The sequence below is a fragment of the Apostichopus japonicus genome, chromosome 6 (genome assembly GCF_037975245.1).
Source record: "Apostichopus japonicus isolate 1M-3 chromosome 6, ASM3797524v1, whole genome shotgun sequence".
Lineage (NCBI taxonomy): Eukaryota > Metazoa > Echinodermata > Holothuroidea > Aspidochirotida > Stichopodidae > Apostichopus > Apostichopus japonicus.
In genome coordinates, this window is record NC_092566.1 from 17,801,598 (window position 1) to 17,828,135 (window position 26,538).

Sequence of the window (26,538 nt, forward strand, 5' to 3'; positions counted from 1 at the left end):
TTAGTATGTTACCACAGTACTTTCTCTCCAAAAGTCTTGAAGGGTGTTGCATTTGCAAGTAGTTTATATTCTAGTTAAACAAAAATAAAACCCTTCTTCATGGGAGATGAATGGCAGGGTTACATCAAATTACAAGAATTAGAACCAGAAACACTGCATTTGCTCTACAAGTAACGTCCTTGAAGCCTTCTCGGTATACGGTGACTCTAGATTTGATAGAATTAAGTTTGTGTTGTACTGTTAAGCAGTGAAAGTTCTTCCCCCCTATACCCCCCCTATCCCCAAATGATAACTGCCATTTTACCAGTTGCGGAGCTAGGGGTATTGGTCAGGGGGGGCGAGAATGGTCTGTAGGGGCGCTTTCGACACTATCTAAGCGGAGTGCCACCACAGGTTGGCTCGGAGCGAACAGAGTAAAGATACTCCTTAGATCGCCGGAAATGACCCTTTCCGGGCCTTGCTAATTTGCAGATAAATGAAGAATAAATAGGTGTCATCGCCATTTTGTCAGAAAATTACACCAACAAAATGTGACAAATGTCAATAGGTATTTGTGAGCGCAATGAAAAAAGTCAATAATCGTGAATTTAAGTAAAAAGTGGTATAAAGCTGAAAGGGGCGCCAGTGGTCCATTTGAGTCCGTCGGGGGGGGGGGGACATCCGCCCCCTCTGACTGTATTGATGCTCCGCCACTGCATTTTACGAGATGGGAGTCGGTAGCCAATAATCCAGAGTTTGGAGATGCACAATTTAAGGGGCACAGAGTGGGGTCATGTTGCTTTGTGAAGTATTGTACACATGAGGGATGCTCAGGGGGTGGGGACTGCATTGGGGGGGTGGGGGAGGGAAGGAGAGGCATCTGAACCTTCATTGTTCCCTAATGTTAAATGTAGATCAGATTCAAAACAATTTCTTTAAGGTGGATTGTGAAAGAGTGGAGAGTATAAACACCTCCCACAGTTGCATTACAATGTAGGGAATGTATCTCCAGGGTATCGATATATAGTAGTGGGCTTCAAAATTGAGCTTCAAACTTGAATATATTCCATATTCTCACTGTGAGTTGGAACACAGCTTCTCGCTATAACAAGACATCCAGATAACCCTTGTAAAGTTTTTACGCCTCGGTGCAGTATAAGAGGGAGTCAAAGTTTACATGACCATACTACTAGCTGCCAAATAACTCTTTTAAGTCACACCCACAGGCAAACACATTGGAAAATCCATCATTTCGGGTCGCGTTTTTATATATTAGCTTCGAGGGCGGTTAATGGTGTGAGCAATGTGAAAGCGGGTTAACCATTTCATGTGACCTCAGTAGTGCAAAACACTCGAGATGGTCATTTCGAAGATGTCGACCGACGTAGTAACCGTGGCCGATAGCCAATCGAGCAGCACCGTTCAGGAAGATTTGCATAATTTTGCGCGTGTAAACAGTTACTAATATTGAGTGATCAATTGGGACAGATATACGTGTGAGTCATGCAAGTGCAATAGCAGCACCATGCATGAAGGCGAAAACGCAGAGTACTTCTTATAATTGAAGCTCGTTGTCACCCCTGCCTTCCATTAATTCACCGTTTAATAATATGAATGCATAGCTCTAAGTTAACCCGATATGGTATAAGAGTACCTGTACTGTTAGCGCGGTAGTAGTATATAATTTTCTACATTGCCTAAACCACCAAATGCCATTCAGGTGAAATTGAAGACTTTGTTATGACTATGTTAGAATGACACCAGCATGAGTATAGGGACTCCATCTACATGATGCTTGGCACTGTAATAGGTGGAGTGCTGTATGCAGAGATGCCAACCAGTACGATTTTATCGTATTTAGTACGATAAATACGATTCGCCTCTTGAAAATACGACTTTTCATCTTTCCACAAAAAAACACAAAAAAAAGTTTTTTTTTATCATTTTTCTTTTATTATTATTTTTTTAATAGTTGATCAATAATCTTGCTACATGCTGCAATTCATATTTGATTATTTGAAATATCTGAACCTTTCTTTTTTAATTGGTTTATAATGTCAGTTAACAGGAATGGCTCATATTTCCATGAGTATAATGCAAGTCTATACAGTAATTTTTTTTCTCACTTCTACTTCTGGCTTGAACCAAATTCTCATTGGCCCAAAATATGCAAGCAATTAAGCTGTATCATTATTCTCATTAGGCATTTAAACACCCTTTATGCATCATAACAATTGTTACAGATGCTTTACAATTTTCTCATTAGATTTTATTGAAAAAAGCAAGCATTTTACTTGCCCGTTCTTACCAGTAAAACATTTTTCTGACATTTTACTGGCCCCGGGGCCAACGGGCCAGTGGTAGTGTTGAGTTTTTGTGAAAATCTGATTTTTCTCTCAAAAATCTGATTTTTTTTTAGGATATTCAGTCTGATTTTTTGTGTCAAAAGGTTGGCATCTCTGTGTATGTTAAATAACCCAGGCAAACTGGGAATGCCATTCTTGTGTACCAAAAGATATAGCAGCTACTTGGAAACTCTATTATCAGCTTCAAATTGAACATGCTCCCATGGGAATATATGCATGCCTCTGAGTCATAATTTTCATCATTAATAATGACTTTTAAGGGGTATGTTTGGTATTATAACCACTATATAGTGACAGGCGATAAATTGTGGATTTCAAAATGTCTTGCGTCAGTCGTATTTGCGCCATGAGTGACTTTATTGGCGGATACCGGCGCATTATAAATGTCCATTATTATTATCATTATTATTATTATTATTATTTAACAAGGTATAAAGGCCTATATACAGTAACAAATCTTCCAGGGACTATTGTCTCAATTTCATTTCAATGTACTGGTCTTTAAGACTCTTGTGGTCTTTAAGACCCAAGGACACAGATGTGTTTAACTGTATTCCTAGACAAAGTGCAGTTATCAGGCAACGTATTGAATTCATTTTTCCACAGCTGTGGTCGGACTGACCACAGCGTCATTGCCAGTAACTGAAGGAGACGGCGCGGATGTCACTTCAACAGTCACCTTTTCCCTGGACAATACGGTACTGGTCAGTGGATTCGTCATTGGTGAGTTAGTCAAGGATATTTAAAAAAAAGTGTCCATTACATATGTATAAATACATAGGCGTTCATATATTGATATAAACATATTAATGAATATCTTCGAAGTTACGTAAAATTTAGTCCCAATTCCTTTCAAGTATTGGTAATTGTTACAGCGATCACAACCCCTCCCCCCTACCCTGAAAGTAAAATATCTAGCTATCTACCAACGGACTGACCGACCAATCGACCAACCTTGCCTTTTTTAAAGTTGCAAATATTATTTTGAAGGGCATGGGGGAAGGGGGGGCGGGGAGGGGTTGACTAGAGATTTTATATGTGCTTATTTGGTTATGATCATGATTATTTTCCAAAGCACAAAGTATGTCCATCCCTATGTTACGTTTCATTGAATTATAAAGGAGACACAAACCCACAACTCATTATTGGTCTATGTGATAGAGATAACTTTCATGAACAACTCCCCACCCCTCCCCTTTCCCACAACCCCACCCTCCCTCTTCACCTCCACAGCCAAGGAGACACAAACCCACAACTCATTATTGGTCTATGTGATAGATATGACTCATGAACAACTCCTCACCCCCCACTCCCCCTCCCCCAACACCACCCTCCCATTCCACCTCCACAGCCAAGGAGACACAAACCCACAACTCATTATTGGTCTATGTGATAGAGATAACTGTCATGAACAACTCCCCACCCCTCCCCTTTCCCACAACCCCACCCTCCCTCTTCACCTCCACAGCCAAGGAGACACAAACCCACAACTCATTATTGGTCTATGTGATAGAGATAACTGTCATGACCAACTCAATATTCAGAGACATCAATCAGCCCCATGTGCTGCAGTTTTTCAGTTTTTCTTTATTTCAATTTTTTTTTTTTTTAAATTTATGTTTATGATTTTTTTTAAGTATGGGAGAATGACTTTACAATTAAATGCTAAATCTTAAATATTGAAGATCTTAAAACATGACCGAATAATGGCATCACATGGTTTCAGGTTCTTAAACAAAAAAATGCCCCTCTGAAATCTTGGGGATACGGTCATTGGAATTGGTTCTACTCCTAATCAAATTTCTAATCAAATTTCTGTTCAAGATTTATCTTGGGACGATTTAACAGCCATTGACGGAAGTGATGCCTATGATGATTACAACTCTGGTCCTTCTACCGTTGAGATCCCAACTGGGACACTTGTTGGCACATTTCTCTTTGAGGTTCCCTCTAATGAAATTGTGGAAGATCACGAGAGCTTTAGCATTTCTCTGACGGGGATTACAAATCCGACTCTTACTAGAGTTGATGATCCGGTTACTGTGGGATCCTCGTCATCCGCAACGGTAGTGATTGAAGACGACGACACTGGTAAGGAGGTTGTGTCTTTGTGGTTTCAAAAAATTACTGGGGGAAGGGGGAAGGAGCAGGAGCATCCTCCCCACCAAAAGCCCATAAAATGACATACATAGATAGATTGGCACATAGGCTTTACCCAAGAAAGGGAAAAACCATTTACAACAGCAGTGTTACAATATGATATCTATGTCAGTGACAATACAGGTAGCTTGAAGGGCATTGGCCATCTCAAATCCACTCTGTCAATACAACAATCTAATTAGCGTTACGTCTCAATTTAAATGGATAACCACCACCCACATTAAACCAACCAGAACCCGTCTCAAGCAGTGTTACAATATGATATCTATGTCAGTGACAATACAGGTAGCTTGAAGGGCATTGGTCATCTCAAATCCACTCTGTCAATACAACAATCTAATTAGCGTTACGTCTCAATTTAAATGGATAACCACCACCCACATTAAACCAACCAGAACCCGTCTCAAGCAGTATTACAATATGATATCTATGTCAGTGACAATACAGGTAGCTTGAAGGGCATTGGTCATCTCAAATCCACTCTGTCAATACAACAATCTAATAAGCGTTACGTCTCAATTTAAACTTTTAATTGGATAACCACCACCCACGTTAAACCAACCAGAACCTGTCTCAAGCAGTGTTACAATATGATATCTATGTCAGTGACAATACAGGTAGCTTGAAGGGCATTGGCCATCTCAAATCCACTCTGTCAATACAACCATCTAATAAGCGTTACGTCTCAATTTAAAATTTTAATTGGATAACCACCACCCACGTTAAACCAACCAGAACCTGTCTCAAGCAGTATTACAATATGATATCTATGTCAGTGACAATACAGGTAGCTTGAAGGGCATTGGCCATCTCAAATCCACTCTGTCAATACAACCATCTAATAAGCGTTACGTCTCAATTTAAAATTTTAATTGGATAACCACCACCCACGTTAAACCAACCAGAACCTGTCTCAAGCAGTGTTACAATATGATATCTATGTCAGTGACAATACAGGTAGCTTGAAGGGCATTGGCCGTCTCAAATCCACTCTGTCAATACAACAATCTAATTAGCGTTACGTCTCAATTTAAATGGATAACCACCACCCACATTAAACCAACCAGAACCCGTCTCAAGCAGTATTACAATATGATATCTATGTCAGTGACAATACAGGTAGCTTGAAGGGCATTGGTCATCTCAAATCCACTCTGTCAATACAACAATCTAATTAGCGTTACGTCTCAATTTAAATGGATAACCACCACCCACATTAAACCAACCAGAACCCGTCTCAAGCAGTGTTACAATATGATATCTATGTCAGTGACAATACAGGTAGCTTGAAGGGCATTGGTCATCTCAAATCCACTCTGTCAATACAACAATCTAATTAGCGTTACGTCTCAATTTAAATGGATAACCACCACCCACATTAAACCAACCAGAACCTGTCTCAAGCAGTATTACAATATGATATCTATGTCAGTGACAATACAGGTAGCTTGAAGGGCATTGGCCATCTCAAATCCACTCTGTCAATACAACAATCTAATTAGCGTTACGTCTCAATTTAAATGGATAACCACCACCCACATTAAACCAACCAGAACCCGTCTCAAGCAGTGTTACAATATGATATCTATGTCAGTGACAATACAGGTAGCTTGAAGGGCATTGGTCATCTCAAATCCACTCTGTCAATACAACAATCTAATAAGCGTTACGTCTCAATTTAAACTTTTAATTGGATAACCACCACCCACGTTAAACCAACCAGAACCCGTCTCGAGAGACCTTCCTTGACATCCAAATCACACATTGGGGAGAGAACCCTGTCTGACACATAGGGAACAAAATATAAACGTCAGGGTAGTAAAGTTGCAACACAGAACATGGATTTCGAGATAAATCCAACAGCCGAGGGGAAGAGAAAGATAATAAACTTTCGCGAAGAGGTGGTATACAGGTAAGATAGACTACATACTCGGCCGATAAATTTAAGGGGATGATGAAAGTGGGATGATACAATGCTAGTGAAATGATCACTTACGTTCATATCTCATTAGGCCAACAGCTGCGTCCGGGAGCTGTAAAGACCTTGTTTCGGAAACGGGGACTATACCAATAACACAAACGAAGGAAAGCACTAACGGGGGAAGTAGACCGGCCCCCCCCCCAACAAAAAAAACCCAGAATAATTTGTCTTCTTTCTTTAACTCTTTACTGCTGTTTTCCTCTTTAAAATACAGCTACCCTTTGCTTTGACACGAGCGTGAATACTGTAACTGAAGGGGTATCTTCTGTTACGAACACGTTGTCACTCACCGTCGACTCGGAAATTGAAGATTCTATTACTGTCGGTGGGTACTCATGTCCCCCCTTCTTTCGTTCTTTTTTTGCCCATAGTCATTTTTGTAACCCATCAACCAGCCCTTGTGTGAATAGTGTGGAAAAAATTGTTCCTTAAGAAACTCAACTTTCCACCACTTTTCCCCCCCTCCCCCCCCCCATTTCATTCAGTTTGGTCCCCCAAAGTAAAGATATTTCAATTTACAAGAATGAATTAATTTCAGATTGATTAGCAAATTAGTTCCAAACTTCTCTCATTATTTGTGTCAAATGATTAACCTTGTGGGGGAAGGGGAGGGGGGGCTGTTTGTGAAAATACACAGCTTTGCTAAATAAAAATAACAAATCCCCTCCTTGAGGAGGAAAGAAACTAACATTGCGCAACCAATGGTCTCGTCCTTCAAGGTCCCTTGCTTTGAATTGTACCCCTCTCCCATGCACTCTTGTATTCCTAACTTGTGGTAAAGAAATGCCCTCGAGTGTTCATTTTCATGGGACGATTTGAGGTAAGTTTGGCGATTTCCCCTGAAATATGAAAGTCACACATCCCATTGCCTTGGATACTCCCAACCTCCCACTCACATACCCACCCGTCCACCCACCCACTTACATACCCACCCACTTGCATACCCACCTGTCCACCCACTTACATGTCCACCCATCCACCCACTGTTCTCGTACAAGGCAGTATTAAGCTGTGTCAAAGAATATTCGTGCCTGATACTTGCCCATCACTAGGAATGATGCTGTGTCTAATGTACAGTCCCCAGTCGAATCGGCATTGCCATTTTACGAATTAACATCCAAACTGCTCATGACTTGTTTGACTGCCAAGTCATGATATAGTTAGTTATATGGCAGATTTGCATGACAATGCCAGATGTCTGGTAATTAAGAATTTAACGTTGACTGGATTGCTGCGCGGTGTAGCAAAATGTTTCTTTTCAAACTATTCCGTAAAAACTTGGGATTGTGACCTAGGACCACATTCCAGACCAGCATATTACCAACTGGTCCAATGTCACAGTAAAATATCGCCTCGTTCTATTAACTTCCATATGGTGATGCGATTTTTTGGACATCCATACGCCAAAGTAATCGTTGTATAAACTCTGTATGCATTGAACATGTTGCTATGCACCCTGACAACTGGTGAGCGGTCTGTTTTGTAACTATGAAGTTAACATCAACTTTTCCCAAACCATTGCAGAGCATGTCCAGCCTTGCCCTGGCAACCCTAGCCATGGCAACGTTTAAGCACAGCTAGGATCTTGTAAAATTCCTCTCAAGGACTGTCAGATTCTTTCTTCATGTTTATGTCACAACTTCACCCATTTCCCTCGTTGAACGTGGCACCTATTAATGGTGGTCATATTGGTCTTCCTTCAGCGCTGACATTTAATACTGGAACGGCTGCTGGTCAATTTACAAATGCTGAGACCGGTGAGACTGTCGACATACCGACAGACGGACCAGCTGGAACATCCCACCCAATATCGGTACTGTCCGATATGAAAATTGAAGATCATCAGACGTTTACAGCCATTTTAGGTGCTCGAACTAATGCGGACACGGATTATAACCGTGACCCAGATGATGCCGTTGTTTTTGAGGCTACATGTAGCTCACTCGCTGTAACGATACTTGACGACGACACAGGTAAGTGTAGCAGCCATTGGGGGGGAAAGCCAGGATCCAGTTTATGATGACTTTGAACTTCTTGTACGTGATGCACACCCAGAGTCTGTCCACAATGTTGCTGACATGATTAACGATTTTAATGACACTTTCAGCAATACAAAGTAAAGACGAATACCCTTGTCTTCGACAACTTGATATCAGAATTGTGATATGTGTGTGTGTGTGTATATATATATATATATATATATATATCTATCTATATATATATATATCTATCTATATATATATATATATATATATATATGTATGTTGCCAGTTAAACCTATATCGTGATAGATAATTGATACCGTTTTGCGATCATTATTTTCTCAAGATTCGATTGTCTATAGCGAGTGTGATCCACTAGGAGACTAGGTTCTGTGACCCAAACGCACAGTTTAATATGATCCTATGCAATATATAACAGTTACTCATGAGAGTTTAATATGATCCTATGCAATATATAAAACAGTTACTCATCCATCACATACTGAACTATGAGCCAACACTGTTGCTCAAAATCTTCCATTTGTTTGTTACTGTTTGTTACCCTAGCAACGATTGAGATGGACCTCCGGGACATCGAGGGGGGTGAAGAGGATGGCAATGTGATTATCAATGTGGACATATCAGGTGGCATCCTGTGCACCGAGGGCTTTTCAGCTAGTAAGTATTAGAAATGGTACTGATATATATTTCATTTAAAAAGTTAAAATAAAAATTTAAAAAATTAAAAAAATTTAAAAAAAATTATAAAATTTTAAAAATTTAAAAAATTTAAAATGTATAAGTATGTGTTTGGTTTGATTTTGCAAACTTTTTTTTTCTTTCTGCAGTACCTTTTAAATTCAATTGTGAGCTATATATCACCCAATTAAATGCACAAATTAATGCATTGAATACTATGTCAACTATTTAATTTGTACTACTTGCCATGCTTTTGACACAGGTAAGTAATGTACTACGTTACGCACATGTTAGGTCAGATCTGCGTTCTGTCATCACAATAAAAGCGAGCGATTGAATCGTTAGCCAGTTATTCAGCAATGGGAATGCCAACTTGAGCTACTTCACATTCTGGGATACAGTGTATATATCTGTCTAGCCTTGTAGTTGAAACTTTAAGTTCAGCATATTGATGTGTTATAGTCTGTTGAGCTCATAGTTCTTGGGTCAAACCATGTAGCCGGGGGTGCACGTACTTACTGCATTTCACTTATCACAACGCTCATGCCACATGTGCGATGGTTGTAAGATTCACATGATCATCTGTCCACATCCGAATAATTAAGGAATGTATTACCTGTGTGATATTCACAGAAACGATACTCGCAAACGATCAATTTTGTGGGCACGTTTTTTTTTACCTTGTCCGTATTAATTATTAAATCATGCTTATTTTAGACTGAAAAGTGCAGGTCTTTGTCCTGTAGGGTGGTAGGTACAGCATGATAGCAAGTACGTTTGTAAAATTGTAAACACTGAAATCATCAGTAGAAAGAAAATATCCAGATTCACTCGCCAATTGTACCATTTAATGGTTGAACCATACATGTTGTACCGTTTAATGGTTGTACCGTTTATAGTTGAACCATACACGTTCTACCGTTTAATGGTTGTACCGTTTAATGGTTGAACCATGCACGTTGTACCGTTTAATGGTTGTACCGTTTAATGGTTGAATCATTCACGTTGTACCGTTTAATGGTTGTACCGTTTAATGTTTGAACCATTCACGTTGTACCGTTTAATGGTTGTACCGTTTAATGGTTGAACCATACACGTTGTACCATTTAATGGTTGTACCGTTTAATGGTTGAACCATACACGTTGTACCATTTAATGGTTGTACCGTTTAATGGTTGAACCATACACGTACCGTTTAATGGTTGTACCGTTTAATGGTTGAACCATTCACGTTGTACCGTTTAATGGTTGAACCATACACGTTGTACCATTTAATGGTTGTACCGTTTAATGGTTGAACCATACACGTTGTACCATTTAATGGTTGTACCGTTTAATGGTTGAACCATACACGTTGTACCATTTAATGGTTGTACCGTTTAATGGTTGAACCATACACTTACCGTTTAATGGTTGTACCATTTTAATGGTTGAACCATACACTACACGTTGTGCCATAAACCCTGTTTATTTACTTTGGGTTACTAATTTTGTGTCTTTATTGATTTTCCATCTATAGGCTGACTAGTTGTATGCCTAGGTTTAATGTGTTTTCTGCAAAAGTAAAGTCTTGAGCTTAATCATGCATAAATGGACCTGCAGTCTTAATATTCTTAGTCTTAATATGAACCAAAGCAAAGTTTGTAAACAGTTCAGACTGAGTTGCCACTTAGGCCGGAAGGGGAGGGGGAGATGCAGGTACTATTGGAGTGGTTTCCCCCTTCTATCCATCCATTCATGCACACTAATAATATATACAAAGAGTTTTAATGGACTCTTTATAAGCCAAGTTATTTACCTTACTTGGTAATAAGACTTGACCTTTAATTTGTTTTGCAGTTGAGGATAGTCTTGAAGCTGCAGTGTCAATGCCTGCATAAGTTTCCATACCCCCTGCCCCCCCATGCCCCATCCCCCATTTCCATGGCTCCCAGTGATCCCAGTGGTCACACAAGATGATTGTCAAAGAAAGACTGGGTTGACAACAACAAAAAAAGAAGCAATTAATCAATTATTGTCATGTAAGAGCTTGGTCTGGGGATCAGTAAACATTTTCAGGATCTTTCTTTTTCTCAACCCAAGGTGGCAAGCCACATTCTACCTCCACCCCCCCCCCCTCCCCCAACCCATTTTCCACATATAAAGTACGAACACACATCATTTTGATATGTAGTGTAACATTAATGTAGGGCACAGCCAGGCATTCCCTAGATATAACATCTTAGGAATAGAATGAATCAGCCTAATGTATTTCAAATTGATGTCTGAATTTGTTGCAGTGTTCTACTCTTCATACATCAACTTACTTTGTTCCACATTTTGTTTCCTAGCGTTGTCATATGATGACATCACGGCTACTGGTGGTTCGGATTATGCCAACACTAATGTTCACATTCCTATACCAACCTATACCGGTACCTCAGATCAATTCCATTTCCTGCTAACTTTTACTGGCGATCAAATTGTTGAAGACCACGAACGCTTCAACGTTATCTTGACGGAGGTCGGCGCTCTACCTGCGCTTAGTAGGACCGACTTTATTGTAGTCACTGATGTAGCTATTGATCAGAGTACTAGCGTCACAATCATCGATGATGATTCAGGTAAATGGATGATAATAGAGGATAATAAATAATAGTAATAAATGGATGATAATTAAGACAGCAGTGATGAATAAATGCATGATACATGTAAATATCATGGATGATGATACATTGTAAATGGGTGATAATAGAGGATAATTCAAACAGCAGTGATGAAAACGTGCATGATACATGTAAATATTGTGGTTGATGATACAGGTAAACGGGTGATAATAGATGATAATTCAAATAGTAGTGATGAATAATGCATGATACATGTAAATATCGCGGATGATGATACAGGTAAATGGGTGATAATAGATGATAATTCAAATAGCAGTGATGAATAATTCATGATTCATGTAAATATCATGGATGATGATACATTGTAATGGGTGATAATAGATGATAATTCAAATACCAGTGATGAAAAAATGCATGATACATGTAAATATCATGGATGATGAAACATTGTAAATGGGTGATAATAGAGGATAATTCAAATAGCAGTGATGAATAATTCATGATTCATGTAAATATCATGGATGATGATACATTGTAAATGGGTGATAATAGAGGATAATTCAAACAGAAATTAAAATAGTGGATAATACAGACAAAAATTGTGAGACGTGATATTTCATTCATCCGACTGTTGCCAGGTGCCTTTACGAAATGTTCATCAAGTTTTAGAAGAAGGAAAACTATGCCGTACAAACAATGATGAGGACTCGCACCCTCACCTGAAAATTGCAGGAGATGATATCTAGCGGTCGTTGTCAAGCTATCAATCTCAGCCACTGTAGTCTATCCCGTACTCCAATAAATGCAATTTCTGACCCTGCAAGAATGCCACTTTCATTTCGTTGCAAAACTTTTGAATACCTCAAGAGTTCAGACATATAACCATCAAAGAATTTTTTTAAAAACTAGTTTGATGAATGAACATCTATGTGGCTGATTTAATGAAATAATTTAAGTTCTCACTTATGTTCCCCCTTTACAGCTACTCTAACTGTGGTATCTGATACAGCTTGCCATGCAGAAGATGATGGTTTTGCCACCGTGACATTGACTTTGGACAACCAAGTAGAGGATGAGGGATTCAAGTTTGGTAGGTTTCTAAATTTACAACCATTTACATAAGTTTACAAATGTACTGTTTTTTTAATGTCAGTAAGTATAATCAAGAAGAAGGCTAATTACGTAAGTTGGCTTTCATTAGCTGCAGAACAGGTAATTAACTCTAATTGCAGCTTACAAGTAACCTCTGGCCATCTTTACCCTGCATGATCGAAGAGCTAACGTTTGTTGATACAAAGCTAGTACATATTTCACAACCAATTGAGCATCTATTTTATCAGGTTTATGTTCTCATAAAGAGATTATGAGCTTACCACAAAAAAATCCCCCGAAATTGGGTCTTTGCCCCACTGGAGTAATCTAACTACTCCTAGGGTGAAGAACAGTAGCGTAACTCCTATGGGTCCGGACCGTGCCGGGGGCCCGACCAAAAGGGGACCCCTGCTATTACTGATGCACAGAAAAAGGGTATCTCTTTGGATAGGTAGGGCTCGTTTTTACTGGGAAAGAAAATCTTATGCAAGACTGAACAAGACAATATACATATTTTCACATGATACGTAATACAGATATCGTGATCATGTGCGCATTGGGTATTAATGTATGTATCGAGCTAGTTGTGGTATTTATTATTATAATATAATTATTATCATTATTTGTAATTTAAACCCAATTCCAGCCAACGTTGTACTGAGTACAACATTGGGAACATATGATTTTTGAAAAATTCTAATCATTTCAAATGAGTAATCAGTTGTGTCAGTACCGTAGGTTGTTTCTCACTCATACAACTTGTAAGATGTATCCAGAAGCCAAATTCCTTAATCCTCATTCCATGGTATATAGTTACAAAGAATTTTCATAGCTATGTTGATAGTATTGTTCTGTCATTTCTCTTGATGCATTTTAGCATTAAAACATATTTGTCAGCTGGAAACAATGTGTAAATGCTAAATGGCCATTCATATGTTCTACACCAAGACCCCCTGCATTGATCCTGCATAAATCCTTGGACCTTGGACCCATGAGTGTCTGCAGGGAGGGGCAAGGGTGGGGGGATCCCCCCCTGGAAAATCAAAAATTGAAAAAAAAGTTAAACATTGACATTTCAATGATTTCACCCAACCAACAGTTCCCTAGTTATGTTCATTGCATACGGAACCATAATGCAGTACTGAAATTATTGAAAGTCAAAATCCTAAGACATGAGATCTCAAAATAACCGATGTGTTAAATGCAACTTGAAAGGCCCGGGAAGTGTCTTTTCCGACGATCTAGGAGTACTTTTTGGCTCCGCGTCAACCGATGTTGGCGCTCTGCTTAGATAGTATCAAGCAGTTTGTTGTTACACATATATGACCCACTGATTCCCCCCCCCCCCCGCCCTTGTGAACGTTTCTGCGGACGCCCTTGCTCGGACCTCCTGATAGGGGGCCCCCTTTGGGCCAGGAGTCGGGGGTCCCCCAGGCTCATCGTTTCACCACGGGTGAAGAACCACCGGCCTGTGGTAAATATGATTTCCATAAATATGCTGTTAATTGGATTTTTCTTATTTCTTTTCCTTCCTGGATAGGTGTGACATATTCAGACATCGATGCTAGCGTAAGCACAGACTTCATTGGAACGGTGACCTTGGGCGACTTTGCCACGCTAACAAACTTGTTTTCATTCACGGTGTCGTTGGTTGATGACGAGGTGGTTGAATTCGAACAAAGCTTCTCCTTGTCTCTGGCGCCGGTATCAATACCGACCAGTTTCATCCGTTCTGAACCATTCGTTTACCTCCACGCAACGTCCAGAACGGCCACTGTGACTATCAAGGACGACGACACAGGTACGCAGACGTTTTGGGTTTTTGTCTTTTATCGTTTCGAGACCAAGAGTCTGTTTGTCACGTGACAATGTGGTGAACGAGTTGCCGCAACAACCTCTGCTTCTTTCCCTTCTCTATCCTACCTCCTTGCTCAGAGAGAGGGAACCAAACATGATATGAAATTAAAATAAACAATGGGAGGCAAGGCCAGTTTTACCCGCACTCCCACAAGATGGATAAGCTCATCTTCTTCCCCTCTCTATCCTTCCTCCTTGCTCAAAGAGGACCCAAAAATGATATGAAATTAAAATAAACAATGGGAGGCAAGGCCAGTTTTACCCGCACTCCCACCAGATGGATAGGCCTGACACAAAAAGTCCAACCAGTCAGAACCACTCCAATGCTATAGCATGTGAAAGGCCTATACAGTATGAAACATGGTCTTTACGTACAGTAGTGAACTGGAAGACACTTCCTAGATCGTAATTAAGTACAAGCAGGGGAAGCCCTTAACGATAACTTAAGAAAATTTAACTTTATTGTACTCGCGATAAAAGTATAAGTACATAAGAATGCCAAAAAGAGGGGAAGGGGGGGAAATAATGTACAGTTGGGCAAGGAGGATGCGACAAGTTCAGAGAGGAAAGAAGTTTAAGTAGATAAGTGAAAATAATCAAATATCAGAAACCTAACGATTAAATATATTGTCAATGAGTTTAGTACAACGAGCTAAGATCAACGACATAGGTTTGTAACAGCCCAAGCTAATCTAATCTAAGCTTAGCTAATCTTATCAGTCCACTCAGGCTATTAAAGAGGTATTAACTGTTAAGATGTATATATAATAATAAGTAATATTTATATAGCGCATAATCAGCAAAGCTGCTCAAAGCGCTTTACAAATGTAAAACCTACAACAAATAGTAACAAAACACAAAATATTAAATATATAGAACCAATAGGGCAAAAAATGTAAAAGCAACATTTTAAAAAAACACCCATACTAAAAGATACTAAAAAATAATAGAAAAATAAATAAAATTAAAAAAAAATTAAAAAATGCAAATAGAAATAAAAATAAAAGAAATCCAAAACGCAATAGTCCAAAACAAATTCAGAAGTAAGTAAATAGTAAAATAGATTAAATTGTAGTCAATGTTTAAATATAAATAAGTATGAGAAACTCTATAGTACAGTATAAAGACAATTATTGTAAAAGCCTAAAACAGATAGTAATATAAAACACCCAATACTAAATGATAATAAATAGAATATAGGGTGTGGTTGTTATAAACAAGGATGGTGTTAAGACTATAGCCTCAGAATTATGTAGATATGATGAGTCCACCAAAAGCTGGTTATCCTCGTCATGTTTGTGATCCGAGAGGTACGTGTTCGCCATGAAATTAATTAATAAGTGAAATGGTATTTAGTACAAACTTCATCTATATCGAGAGTGAACCCATCACATTTTTCATTTTAACTGTGGTTCTGTGTGCAACATATTGATTGGTACTGGTTGCATGCCCCCTCCCCTCCCCCCCTCCACCTTTCCCCTTCCTCCCTGAGTTTGCAACTTGGATGTTGAAAGATTATCTATGAGCCCCTATGTGAGGTTATAACTTGATGGCAAATGATCTATTCATCTATTTATCACAATCTATATGATTGGTTGATCATGGCATGCAATGAAATATTATGATTCTAATATCTCTTTATTTTCTGTTATTGTTGTTTTTGTTCTTTTTTTCGTCTTTACTTAATGGAGACCTATAACTCACGATATACAATAGTAGTTGCTCATAATATACAAATATGTTATTAATTATGAAGATTTTTACTTTTTCTTTTTACGCTCCTTCCTACCAGCTACTGTGTCACTTTCCAGCAAGGTAACTGCAGTTGAGTCTTCAGGTTTAGCCGAGGTTGTTGTACTTTTCTCCAATCCTATTGAAGATCCAACTTCGTTTTCTGCCAGTAAGCTTTATTGAATTTTTTTTTATTTATTTATTTTTTTTTACCTTTAAAATGTATATTGCTTTTGTCATTTCATCTCCAATAAAGTTACCCTTTGGTTCATCAACCTTACAACATGTAGTTCATGCACTTTAACCAAGTGACCGGCTATATTACTCCTACAAAATAAAAATAAAGTAAAACTGATAGCAAACTGCTTATATCCACTAGAGAGCCTGTGTAAGTGAATGTGTAAAAGTAAGTTGGCCTGACGTTTCGATCCTAGCAGGATCTTCTTCGTACAGAATCAAACCCAAAACCCGCCCGATAAAAACAAATTGGTGTATCATATGTGTGTTGTTTAAGAAAGTGAGGGGAGGTGGGGGTGGGGCATAAGATGGGTGGGGGCAAAAGGTGATAGTTCTCCTCCCATCTCCCCACTATGCTGCAGCACCTGAGCCAGGAACTCTGAATCGGTTGCACCAACATTGTGGGGCCCGGAGTAGTAATATTTTTACGCACAAACTCCTATAGGGGGCATAGATGTTGGCTAGAATTGATCACACATGCTTTCCTTGATGCACCCATTGAAGATTCAGTTTGGTAACCTTAAACAAGATAAATATATATGTAATATAATGTATAAAATGCTTTATGTCGATGGTGACCATGGTGCTGACCAAGCAGACAGTAAGAACAGTATGTCTAGCAGATTTGGAGTCAGTACAGATGGCCTTAAACAACTGCCTGGTTTTCCCCCCCCCCCACCCTTCTCACTAGCATTCGCATACTCGGATAAAACTGCGGCGGACGCCAGTGATTATACGCCAGGTCCTTCTAGCGCAGTGTTCCCAAGTGATCCCGCAACCGAGCTGACCATAACAGTTCCTCTCATCAACGACAACATAGTGGAGGATCTTGAATCGTTCTGTGTCCTGCTGACCGGTGTCTCTGACCCGCTCACCTCGAACAGCTTACTGATCGCCTCAGGCGAAGAATCTACCACCGTCTGCATAACCGACGACGATACAGGTAGGTTAAAGCAGCATTTTGCGTCCTTTTCTATGATTTTTCTCAACCTCACTGACTCCACCATGCCATAACCACATACATAACTAGCCTATCTATATAAATCTTACTTCAAATGGTGGCATAAAAGTCGAAAAATTTGCAACTTTCAACTTTGTTTTTCTCCAATATATTTTCCGTTGGGATCCCAATAAACCTCGCCCATAATATGAATATTTAAACACTACGAACGTCATTGACCAATACGTAATACAACACCATGCTTGATTTGTGTACAGTCTATATGGCAGTTGTACCAGGGAGTTCCATAACAACTCCCTGGTTGTACCAACACAAAGTCTTGAATCTATTTTTAGCAACGGCTCATAACTTAACTTGCATCTCTGATTGGTTGAATTCAAACTAGTGGGTTTGGGGGAACTGCGTGCGATTAATTTTAAACGTGGAATTGGACACACTTTTCTGATGATCTGCAAATATCCTTAATTACTCACCAATTAACGTTGTTGGCAGGGAAAAAACTTGGCTATATATCTTAGCTTGCTGTTTTGTGATTGTTACATGCAAAAAACTTGATGGACATGTCAAAAAAGTAGAAAGCGGCGACCAAACGCAAAAATGCTGCTTTAAGAACGGAAACAGTCAGATCCAGGTAGAGTATTCATTTCGCTGACATGAATGGCGGGCATCAACACTCCAGTGTTGACCAGGGGACACTCCAGTGTTGACCAGGGGACATTCCAGTGTTGACCAGGGGACACTCCCAGTGTTGACCAGGGGACACTCCAGTGTTGACCAGGGGACACTCCAGTGTTGACCAGGGGACACTCCAGTGTTGACCAGGGGACACTCCAGTGTTGACCAGGGGACACTCCAGTGTTGACCAGGGGACACTCTAGTGTTGACCAGGGGACACTCCAGTGTTGACCAGGGGACACTCCAGTGTTGTCCAGGGGACACGTGCATCCACGATTCAGACGATGACTACGAGATGATGTGGGCATACTGCAGGTCACGGACAAACAATTTCAAAGCTTGTGTCAAAAACTTGACAGAGTATATAATGCAGGATGTTATAAAACTATTGTTATGATTGTTATGTACTATTAAAGTTAAGAAACTATTAAATTGTTAGGCAATGATTGAGTTGTATTGTAATATTAGAGAACTCACAAAATTATCATGTTTATTTGAATAAATGTCAAATGAGTCAATAAAAGAGATGGGGGGAAAAAAGAAGACTAAAAAAAGACAAAAAAAAAAAGGGATGTTATAAAACGCTTAACCAATGAACATGATAAAAAAATTGAAACTCAAAATACTGTAATATATGAGACCCTGTGGAAAAGCGAGAGCTATAACTTGCAACCTACATTCGTCTTGGCAAAGGTCATTATCGGACAGAGGGCGGTGCACTGAATTGCCAGACTTCTGTCGACACATTCACGGCACGACGATCCCAGATGACTTACATCGAAAATAAACATCGCAAAATGTTTGTCGCCATCTACAATTTGTAATGTGAGAGTTAGTCAAAATCATATAGTATATGCCTAACAATAACTGCTATCACTCTGACCCTTTTGATTTCTAGCCACTGTTGGTATTAGTGTTACAAGTTCGGTGGTCGAGGACGACACTACCCTTACAGTGACTTTAGCTTACAGTGGAGGTGTCATTGCTGATTCAGGGTTTACTGCTGGTAAGTTATTTGTCATGCTGATGCGCTTCTCCCCCCCCCCCCCCCTGCAAGATATTATCCATCCCTAAGTACCTCTCCCAGCCAGGCTACAGTTTTAATAGTGGGAGTAAGGAGACAAGATGGAGTAGGTTGTGGAAACTTTTGTCTGCCTCCCAGGGGAAGTGTTTTGTCAAATCGAAATGCTCCTTCCCAAATCTTCAATTCTCACCGTATGCGTCGGATGTTCTAACTTTTCTAACACGTACAGTACAGCTGAATCGTGTGGATTTAATCTCCGCTTTGATAATTTACCGCAGATTTCCCCAAAAAATTAGGATGGAATAAGACCACAAACTACATTAGCACAAACCGAAACTTGGCCTGGTCAGTCTCCCGGTCACTGTTCTGTGGGAGAGAGGGCAGAACTGGCATGTAGTGGCGGGCACATAGTGGTCTGCCTTAGAGAAAGATTAGCAGAATAGCAGCACATTGTTCTGTACATAAGGTGGTAGCAGCTCATTCCTCATGTAACATATTAAAATTTGAATAGTTGCTGAGAGTTTTCATGGTATTATAGGAGATAGCCGGAAGGCCATATACTATTGGACCCTTTTTTTTGTGTGTCCCACACTTTACATCTTTACAACTTTACATCTTGCAAACCGGGCTCGGTCCCTTCATGCCACGGCACACTAATTGCCAAACTGGGCTGAATGCAGTCATTGGCTGAGCAGGTAATGACACTGAATGCTTGCCAAATCAAGCTAAGATCCATTTGTCCTACGGCATTATGGGTACAGTAGGCGAAAACGGCTGGTTTGTGTATCCAGTTTTTGTTTCAGCAGAGAGCTAAGCCAGATAAAGAAATGGGTCACACCCGACGACAGCATTGTTTTTATTGGCAGGGTTTAAAAACTTATTTTACATATTTTTGCCCCTTTTGTGTTTTTTTTGTGTTTCTAGAGATTAGTTACACTGGTGATGCTGAGGCTGGTAGTGACTACAACCAAGTAACAGAACATGTCATCCCACCCAATTCTGCTTCATCGGAATTTGACCTGGTGATTGTCGAAGACGATGTTGTGGAAAGCGACGAAAAAGCCATCTTAGAATTGTTCAATATACAGCATCCCTTTACAAGTCGTACATCCGGGGCAGTGGTTGTATTTCCCATACCCAGCAGTGCTACTCAAACGGTGACGATCGTGAATGACGACACAGGTGATCCCAAAGTAGTTTTTGCTTTAATACTAACTGACTAAAACTAGGTTTATGGGTTGGATTTTGGGGGAAGGAGAGGGTAGAGCAAGGTAAGTATAAACCCATCCGGTTGTCCACCTCCTCACAAATACTCTACTACTACTACATCAACCCTATCTCTCTCCAGGCAAGCTTTCCTCAGGGCTACGTTGTTTCTGTGGGGGTGTTTCCTTCATTAAAGCAAGGTGCAATGGTGACATTTTTAGGATGTTTAATGGTACCCGAATGTTCCAATGTCAGCCGACATGGTAGTTAACAGATGAAATCAGTGAGTCTCAAACACGGGCGGTGACAGTTAGGGTTTAGAATTTGCCGGTAGCTCTTAGAAATTTACCTGAAAAGGAGGTTGGTTTTCTAGAAAGTAGCTGACTGGCAAATACTTGGTATTGAGATATGGCTACGTTTATCTACAGGATAATGTACTGAATGGTACAATGTTTCCAACGGATACCCTCATAACTGCGATCACTCCACCACGATGGATTTGATCAGCAGGTAATGACAAAATCTATCGTAGCAGTTTCCTTCACAAATTGAAGGATTTTCAATTCCGTTTCTTTCAATGTAATTTCCAATTGCTGTGACCATTTTGTTACCCATCTACTCTTCCATATAAGTCCTAAGTAAAAATTAGGAGGCAGAAGACGAATGGCCCAGATTTGTAAGTTAAGAAAGAGTATCTATAAATTTCAGCTTGAAAGCTATCTTAAAAGATGTGTACACTCACAAAAGGTGTTCTGAGAGAATTGAAGACTGATTTACAGAATTGCTTTTTGATTAGTCTTGTTATATACATAGTCAGAGGGGGAAATGGGGTGGGGGGGGGAGAAAGGGGGAAATGGTTGCCATGAATGTTTCTGTATTTATTGTCTACAAAATGTCAAAATTGATCAAAATTAAAATTCACTTGAAGGCCATTAGGGTGGTGAATAGGACGTGATACTTCTTCTTTAAAGCCGATACTCTTCCAGGGTTAGAAGATTGAAACGTTTGTGTTTGCATCGGGCAGTCGTCAACCTCTCTCCTTCAACCTCACACAAATATTCGAGAGTATTTATGAGCATGAATATTTATATGAATGAAGTTGCAGTTACGCTCAACAGCCAGACGTTCTTGTATTGCCTTTTTTTTTTATAAATTTCTAGATTCCCCACCGTCCCTTCCACTACAGTGCATGCCCCTACCTAAATCAGTCTGTGGTATATAGAATCCACCCCCACCCCCCTCCCTACTCCCTCACCTCACCTTTCAAATCCTCTGCACAACAATGTCAGACTCAGACCCCTCGATCTTGATCGGCAGAGGGAAAAATTGTATAGTCTAGTAAAGCTTAATTTGCAATTTTGAAGTGATATACTAAACTACAGAGGGACGTTGACATCCAGAGCAGACATTCCAATATGTGTCACATTTCGAGGATGGATAAAGAGGAAGGTGATAAGTGAAATGTTAAACTTTTGTCACGATAACATCGCAGACCATTACTGACTATAAACTGACTATTTGGAAAAAGTAAAAAAAAACTCTCTAGCCAGTGAAAATGTAGGTTACATTGAATCGACATTAAATGGGATTAAGGAGTTCATAAGGTCTTCCAGATGACGGCGAGGACTACTCATCCTCTCTTTGTACCGGTAAACATGTCACATGCGACCGGAATATGTTTCTTTCTCATTTTCGTTTGATGTGTGAATATTATATAAATATAAATATAAATACCATATATTAAAGTGCTGTTATCATGAAATAAAACATGCTCAAGAGCACTGTACAAAAGAACCAAAACCTGGAATATAAAATTACCAAACTTAAGAAAACCTAAAAGTAATAACAACAGCAGTAATAGTAAAACATGATATAAGACAGACATTATAAACATGATGAACCGTGTGGCTTATTCTATTTTCTTTACTCTCTCTTCTTCTCTCATCATTTACAGCTACGTGTACCCTGTCATCTACTTCTGTGTGTGTGACTGAAGGTGATGGCACGATTGACATTGACATAGTGTGTTCAAACCCAGTGCAAGATGAAGGTTTCACTATAGGTACATACATTTATTTATTTCGTCATTAATTTAATTTATTGTGCATTTTTTCCACCCTTTTTAGCTCATACCAGCATGCTGGTGTGAGCTATTGTTACAGTGCAGCGTCTATCACTCTATCCGTCAACAATTGGTAAAACCGCTTGCACACTCGCACAGTGTTTAATGGAATTCCATGAAACTTGGACACAAGGACCGTTGGGTATAGGGCCATCAGAGATGGTCCGAAATTTTGGGTCAAAGGTCACCTGTGGGCCGTAATGGGCCATTTTGTGGAAATGGGCAAAATGCTTTTTCTCCTACAGATACCATGGTACAATGTTGAGGGTTTGTCACGATACTATGGAAGTTTTACCTTCACGGTGTTCATGAATTTGAGATCAAAGATCAACCTAGGGGTCTTTTGTGGCTCGGGCCGCGGCCCTATATTTTCAAATTGCTTCCGTTCAAACAGTGTATGGCCAGTTATAATGAAACTTGGTCACAACGTTCCTCGGGATGAGGGTTATGAGGGGTGTTCGGAAATTGAGGTCAAATGTCATTTAGGGGGTCATCAGGGTCATTCTTTGTAATATTTTCAAATATCTCAATCTCCTCAAGATTTTGATGGATCACATTCAAAGTTGAACTGATGATTGTTGGATTGTGTACGAACAAGGTGATGCCTAATAATTTTTGGTCAAAAGTTAATTAATTACAATTAATCCCCATTGTTTAAAATAATCTGAGCCTTCACCTTTTTGCCAAAGCCCCTTTAATTTGTCTCCCAGTCTCTGCAGTGTTTGTTTACATTTGTGGTTAAGCTCTGCAGAGGCTGTTAGTGGAATTAAAGCAGGATTGGGAGTTGTTATTACCTGTTGAACTGTAAGCATGAGAGCCCTATAGCCAATCAGCAGCACTTGCCGATTCTTAGAAGTCTTTGAGCCTGAGGTATTTAGGCAGACAGCCAAAATTTTGGGAAGGCATGCTTGTAAAGATATGTCCGCTCAGGTAGAGGGGAGAAAGTTTAATAGGGTAGGTCAGTGGTATTGTTTGAGAGAGTGGGTAAAATAGGATTTGAAGGGGGAAAATAGGAATTATAGCCAGTGGTGTGGCCAGGATTCTGTTAACGGAGGGGGGGGGGGTGGGGGGGTTATCGCCGTTTTGAGCTAGGGGTATAAAATTGTCTTTGAACCTAAAATGTTTGGCCTCTTGGGCCCAAAATTGGTGGAATCTGAAAAATGGCCTGAAATTTGGTGGGCCATAAAGTTTTGTGGGCCCTACATTTTTGAGCTCGAAAAGGTATGAGCTCTGCACCATTGGTGCTCTAGTTTTCCTTTTGAATTTTTTTTTGAATTGATTGATTTCCTTTCTTATTTAGTTTTATTTTTGATTTATATCATGTATCTATTTATTTACATCTACATTTATCTACATTGATTGAGTCCCTTCTTTGCAATCGAGAGAAGTCGATGGTCTTTTAAAAATGAGGCCACTTTTCAAACCAACATCCTGTACTCCATTGATGTGCCTCAACTTATGTTTATCTGTTCCCAAATTCAACTCCTTTTTTTTCCCCCTGTTATTTATTTTGATAGGCATTCTGTACGAGGAGGACTCTGCCTTGGATGTCAACGATTATACGGGCACGCTAGACACTGTCCCATTCCCAACCGCAGAGACGACATTTTCTTTCAGTGTGGAGTTGGTGGACGATGAAATTGTTGAAGACACGCAGAGTTTTATAGTACGGACCCCCTCTGCTGACAATGAAAGGTTGTTAGTTCTGACCTCTACACTGACCGTCACGATTAAGGACGATGATACAGGTGTGTCTATGGTGCTGGACCCCCCCCCCCCCCCCGTATAATCGCTTTTCGAACGTAAAATGAGCTACATTGCTCTCAAATGTACCGAGGAGGCAACCTTCTGGGGAGGATAAAATGAAAGGCTTTGAGGATGCACAGAGGTTATGCATTTTGGAAGCTTAAATGTTTGAGTGACCATTCTAGCATATCTTTAGTTTGCCTATGCATGCAGGAACGTTTTAAAGTCTTTTATCAGTAGAATCAGGTATTACGGAAGCACAACAATCTGCGTTATAGGCGTATATGGGCGATGAAAATTAGAATGGTAAAACTAATGTTACATATGCAGATAATGCCGATTGGTTAAACAAGGTGGAGTTAGAAGTACCACATAAACAACAACGGAATACTTCGTAACAATTGATAGGCATGTATTGGCTTTCTTAAGAGTTGAAAATTTCATTTATACATAAAGTAGAACACAGCAGCAAGCACTCCTAGTTTTAGGTACAGTGTCAGACCGCACGCAGGTTTACCAAACCTTCACAGTCTTCCACATTCAGAAAAAGTGGGGTGGATTGTAAGTAAGATATTTGTCAACGATGTCCCCTTCTGATAGTATACTCTCAAAGTCCGTATGTAAACGTTTGTGTCTTTCTGGTGTTACCTTTTTCTTCTTTGGGAGAAAGTGAACAATACGAGCTGTCAATCAACGGCCGGGTGGAATTTGGTTGTAGCTTGTACCTCGTCCTTGTACACTTACCCTTTCATCATCCACCATTGACTCACGGCCTTTGGCCAATCTGAATCGGTCATCTCGACGGTGCAAAAACAATCCAAGTCACAAAACTATTTTAGTTTGCAATTGGCCCGGGTAGTATTCAGGAGTGGACCATTCAGTTGCACCGTTTTTCGCTATCGCCGCTAACTTTACCGATGTATGTGCCGTTTTTTCTTCCCAGTGACATGTTCTCTGTTAACTACAGACGAAAGTTCGGATGAGAACACTGGTCCTGTGCCTATAGAAGTACTCTGTGACCTGCAGGTAGAGGAGGAAGGCTTCTCTCTCGGTAAGCCATCAGATACCCCAAAACAATTTCATCATCAATGACAGTTTTGCATACTGCTCAGTCATATTGGGGTGGGGGGTTGGGTGGGGGTGGGGGGAGAACTCACTTTCAGTAGATATTAGGTCTCTGGACTTTGTCATCACCTGTGAAGGGCATTGAGCGACTTTTGTTGGGTTCTACGCTTTATAAAAACTAATACTTTTTATTATTATGACTATATTCATGTTTGTGTGTAATTGATATGAATTGAAAATATGATCACATCACATTAGTTCCACATTCCTTAAGTTCAAAATGCTGCTGTTTAATATTAGATTTGTTCCTGATCTAAATCAAAGCAAATGGTTCTATTATACTATATATCTGTTATACAGTAATATATATATATATATATATACATACATACTGTATATATATATATATACATATATATATATATATATATATATATATATATATACATACATACATACTGTATATATATATATATATGTATATATATATATATATATATATATACATATATATATATATATATATATATATATATTTATACACTGGGTAATATAGCCGTCAGGTACCTCAACCAGATTGCTCTACCCATTTTGCTGAACATTACAGATAGCGTATATTCAGACTAGCAATTCATTGCTTCACTACTCGGAGTTTCGTGGATAGATTCACTCAGCATTAATAGCCTTGTGTTGCTGGATTAATATCCCTGAGCTGGATCAAATTTATATTCACACTTTTTATTTTCACTGTAAGAAATCCGTTATTGAATTTCAAACCCTTAGTCAGATTTGGCATATATTGCTCCATTTGTGCATATTGTGGTCATCTCCCGGAACCTGATGAAGGTTAACTTAAGATTCATTTAAGTAATGCAGACAATCACAGATCCTGGGGTTTGGGGGTGTGGGGACATACAAACACATCACCCCCCCCCCACCTGCCCGGGTTGAAGCCGACAAAAAAGTAGAATTAGCTATTAGCACAATCTTGCGTGTACACCTCATTTTAACCTAATCTAGAGCCCCCCTAACTGTAACCCTAACAGAAT

General features: G+C 39.6%; 1 protein-coding gene across 2 annotated transcripts in view; it reads left to right on the forward strand.

Annotated features, from left to right (window-relative positions):
• LOC139969181 (uncharacterized) overlaps positions 1 to 26,538 on the forward strand; it is a 114,371-nt gene that overhangs the window by 34,194 nt on the left and 53,639 nt on the right. For both annotated transcript variants that reach the window (XM_071974032.1, XM_071974031.1), the window contains exons 15-29: positions 2,952 to 3,068; positions 4,170 to 4,436; positions 6,701 to 6,811; positions 8,190 to 8,459; positions 9,036 to 9,146; positions 11,498 to 11,770; positions 12,756 to 12,863; positions 14,406 to 14,666; positions 16,515 to 16,622; positions 17,382 to 17,633; positions 19,225 to 19,332; positions 20,275 to 20,532; positions 22,511 to 22,618; positions 24,196 to 24,426; positions 25,368 to 25,475. In XM_071974032.1, the coding sequence (XP_071830133.1) occupies positions 2,952 to 3,068; positions 4,170 to 4,436; positions 6,701 to 6,811; positions 8,190 to 8,459; positions 9,036 to 9,146; positions 11,498 to 11,770; positions 12,756 to 12,863; positions 14,406 to 14,666; positions 16,515 to 16,622; positions 17,382 to 17,633; positions 19,225 to 19,332; positions 20,275 to 20,532; positions 22,511 to 22,618; positions 24,196 to 24,426; positions 25,368 to 25,475 (2,691 nt within the window). The remainder of the gene's footprint in view (positions 1 to 2,951; positions 3,069 to 4,169; positions 4,437 to 6,700; positions 6,812 to 8,189; positions 8,460 to 9,035; positions 9,147 to 11,497; positions 11,771 to 12,755; positions 12,864 to 14,405; positions 14,667 to 16,514; positions 16,623 to 17,381; positions 17,634 to 19,224; positions 19,333 to 20,274; positions 20,533 to 22,510; positions 22,619 to 24,195; positions 24,427 to 25,367; positions 25,476 to 26,538) is intronic.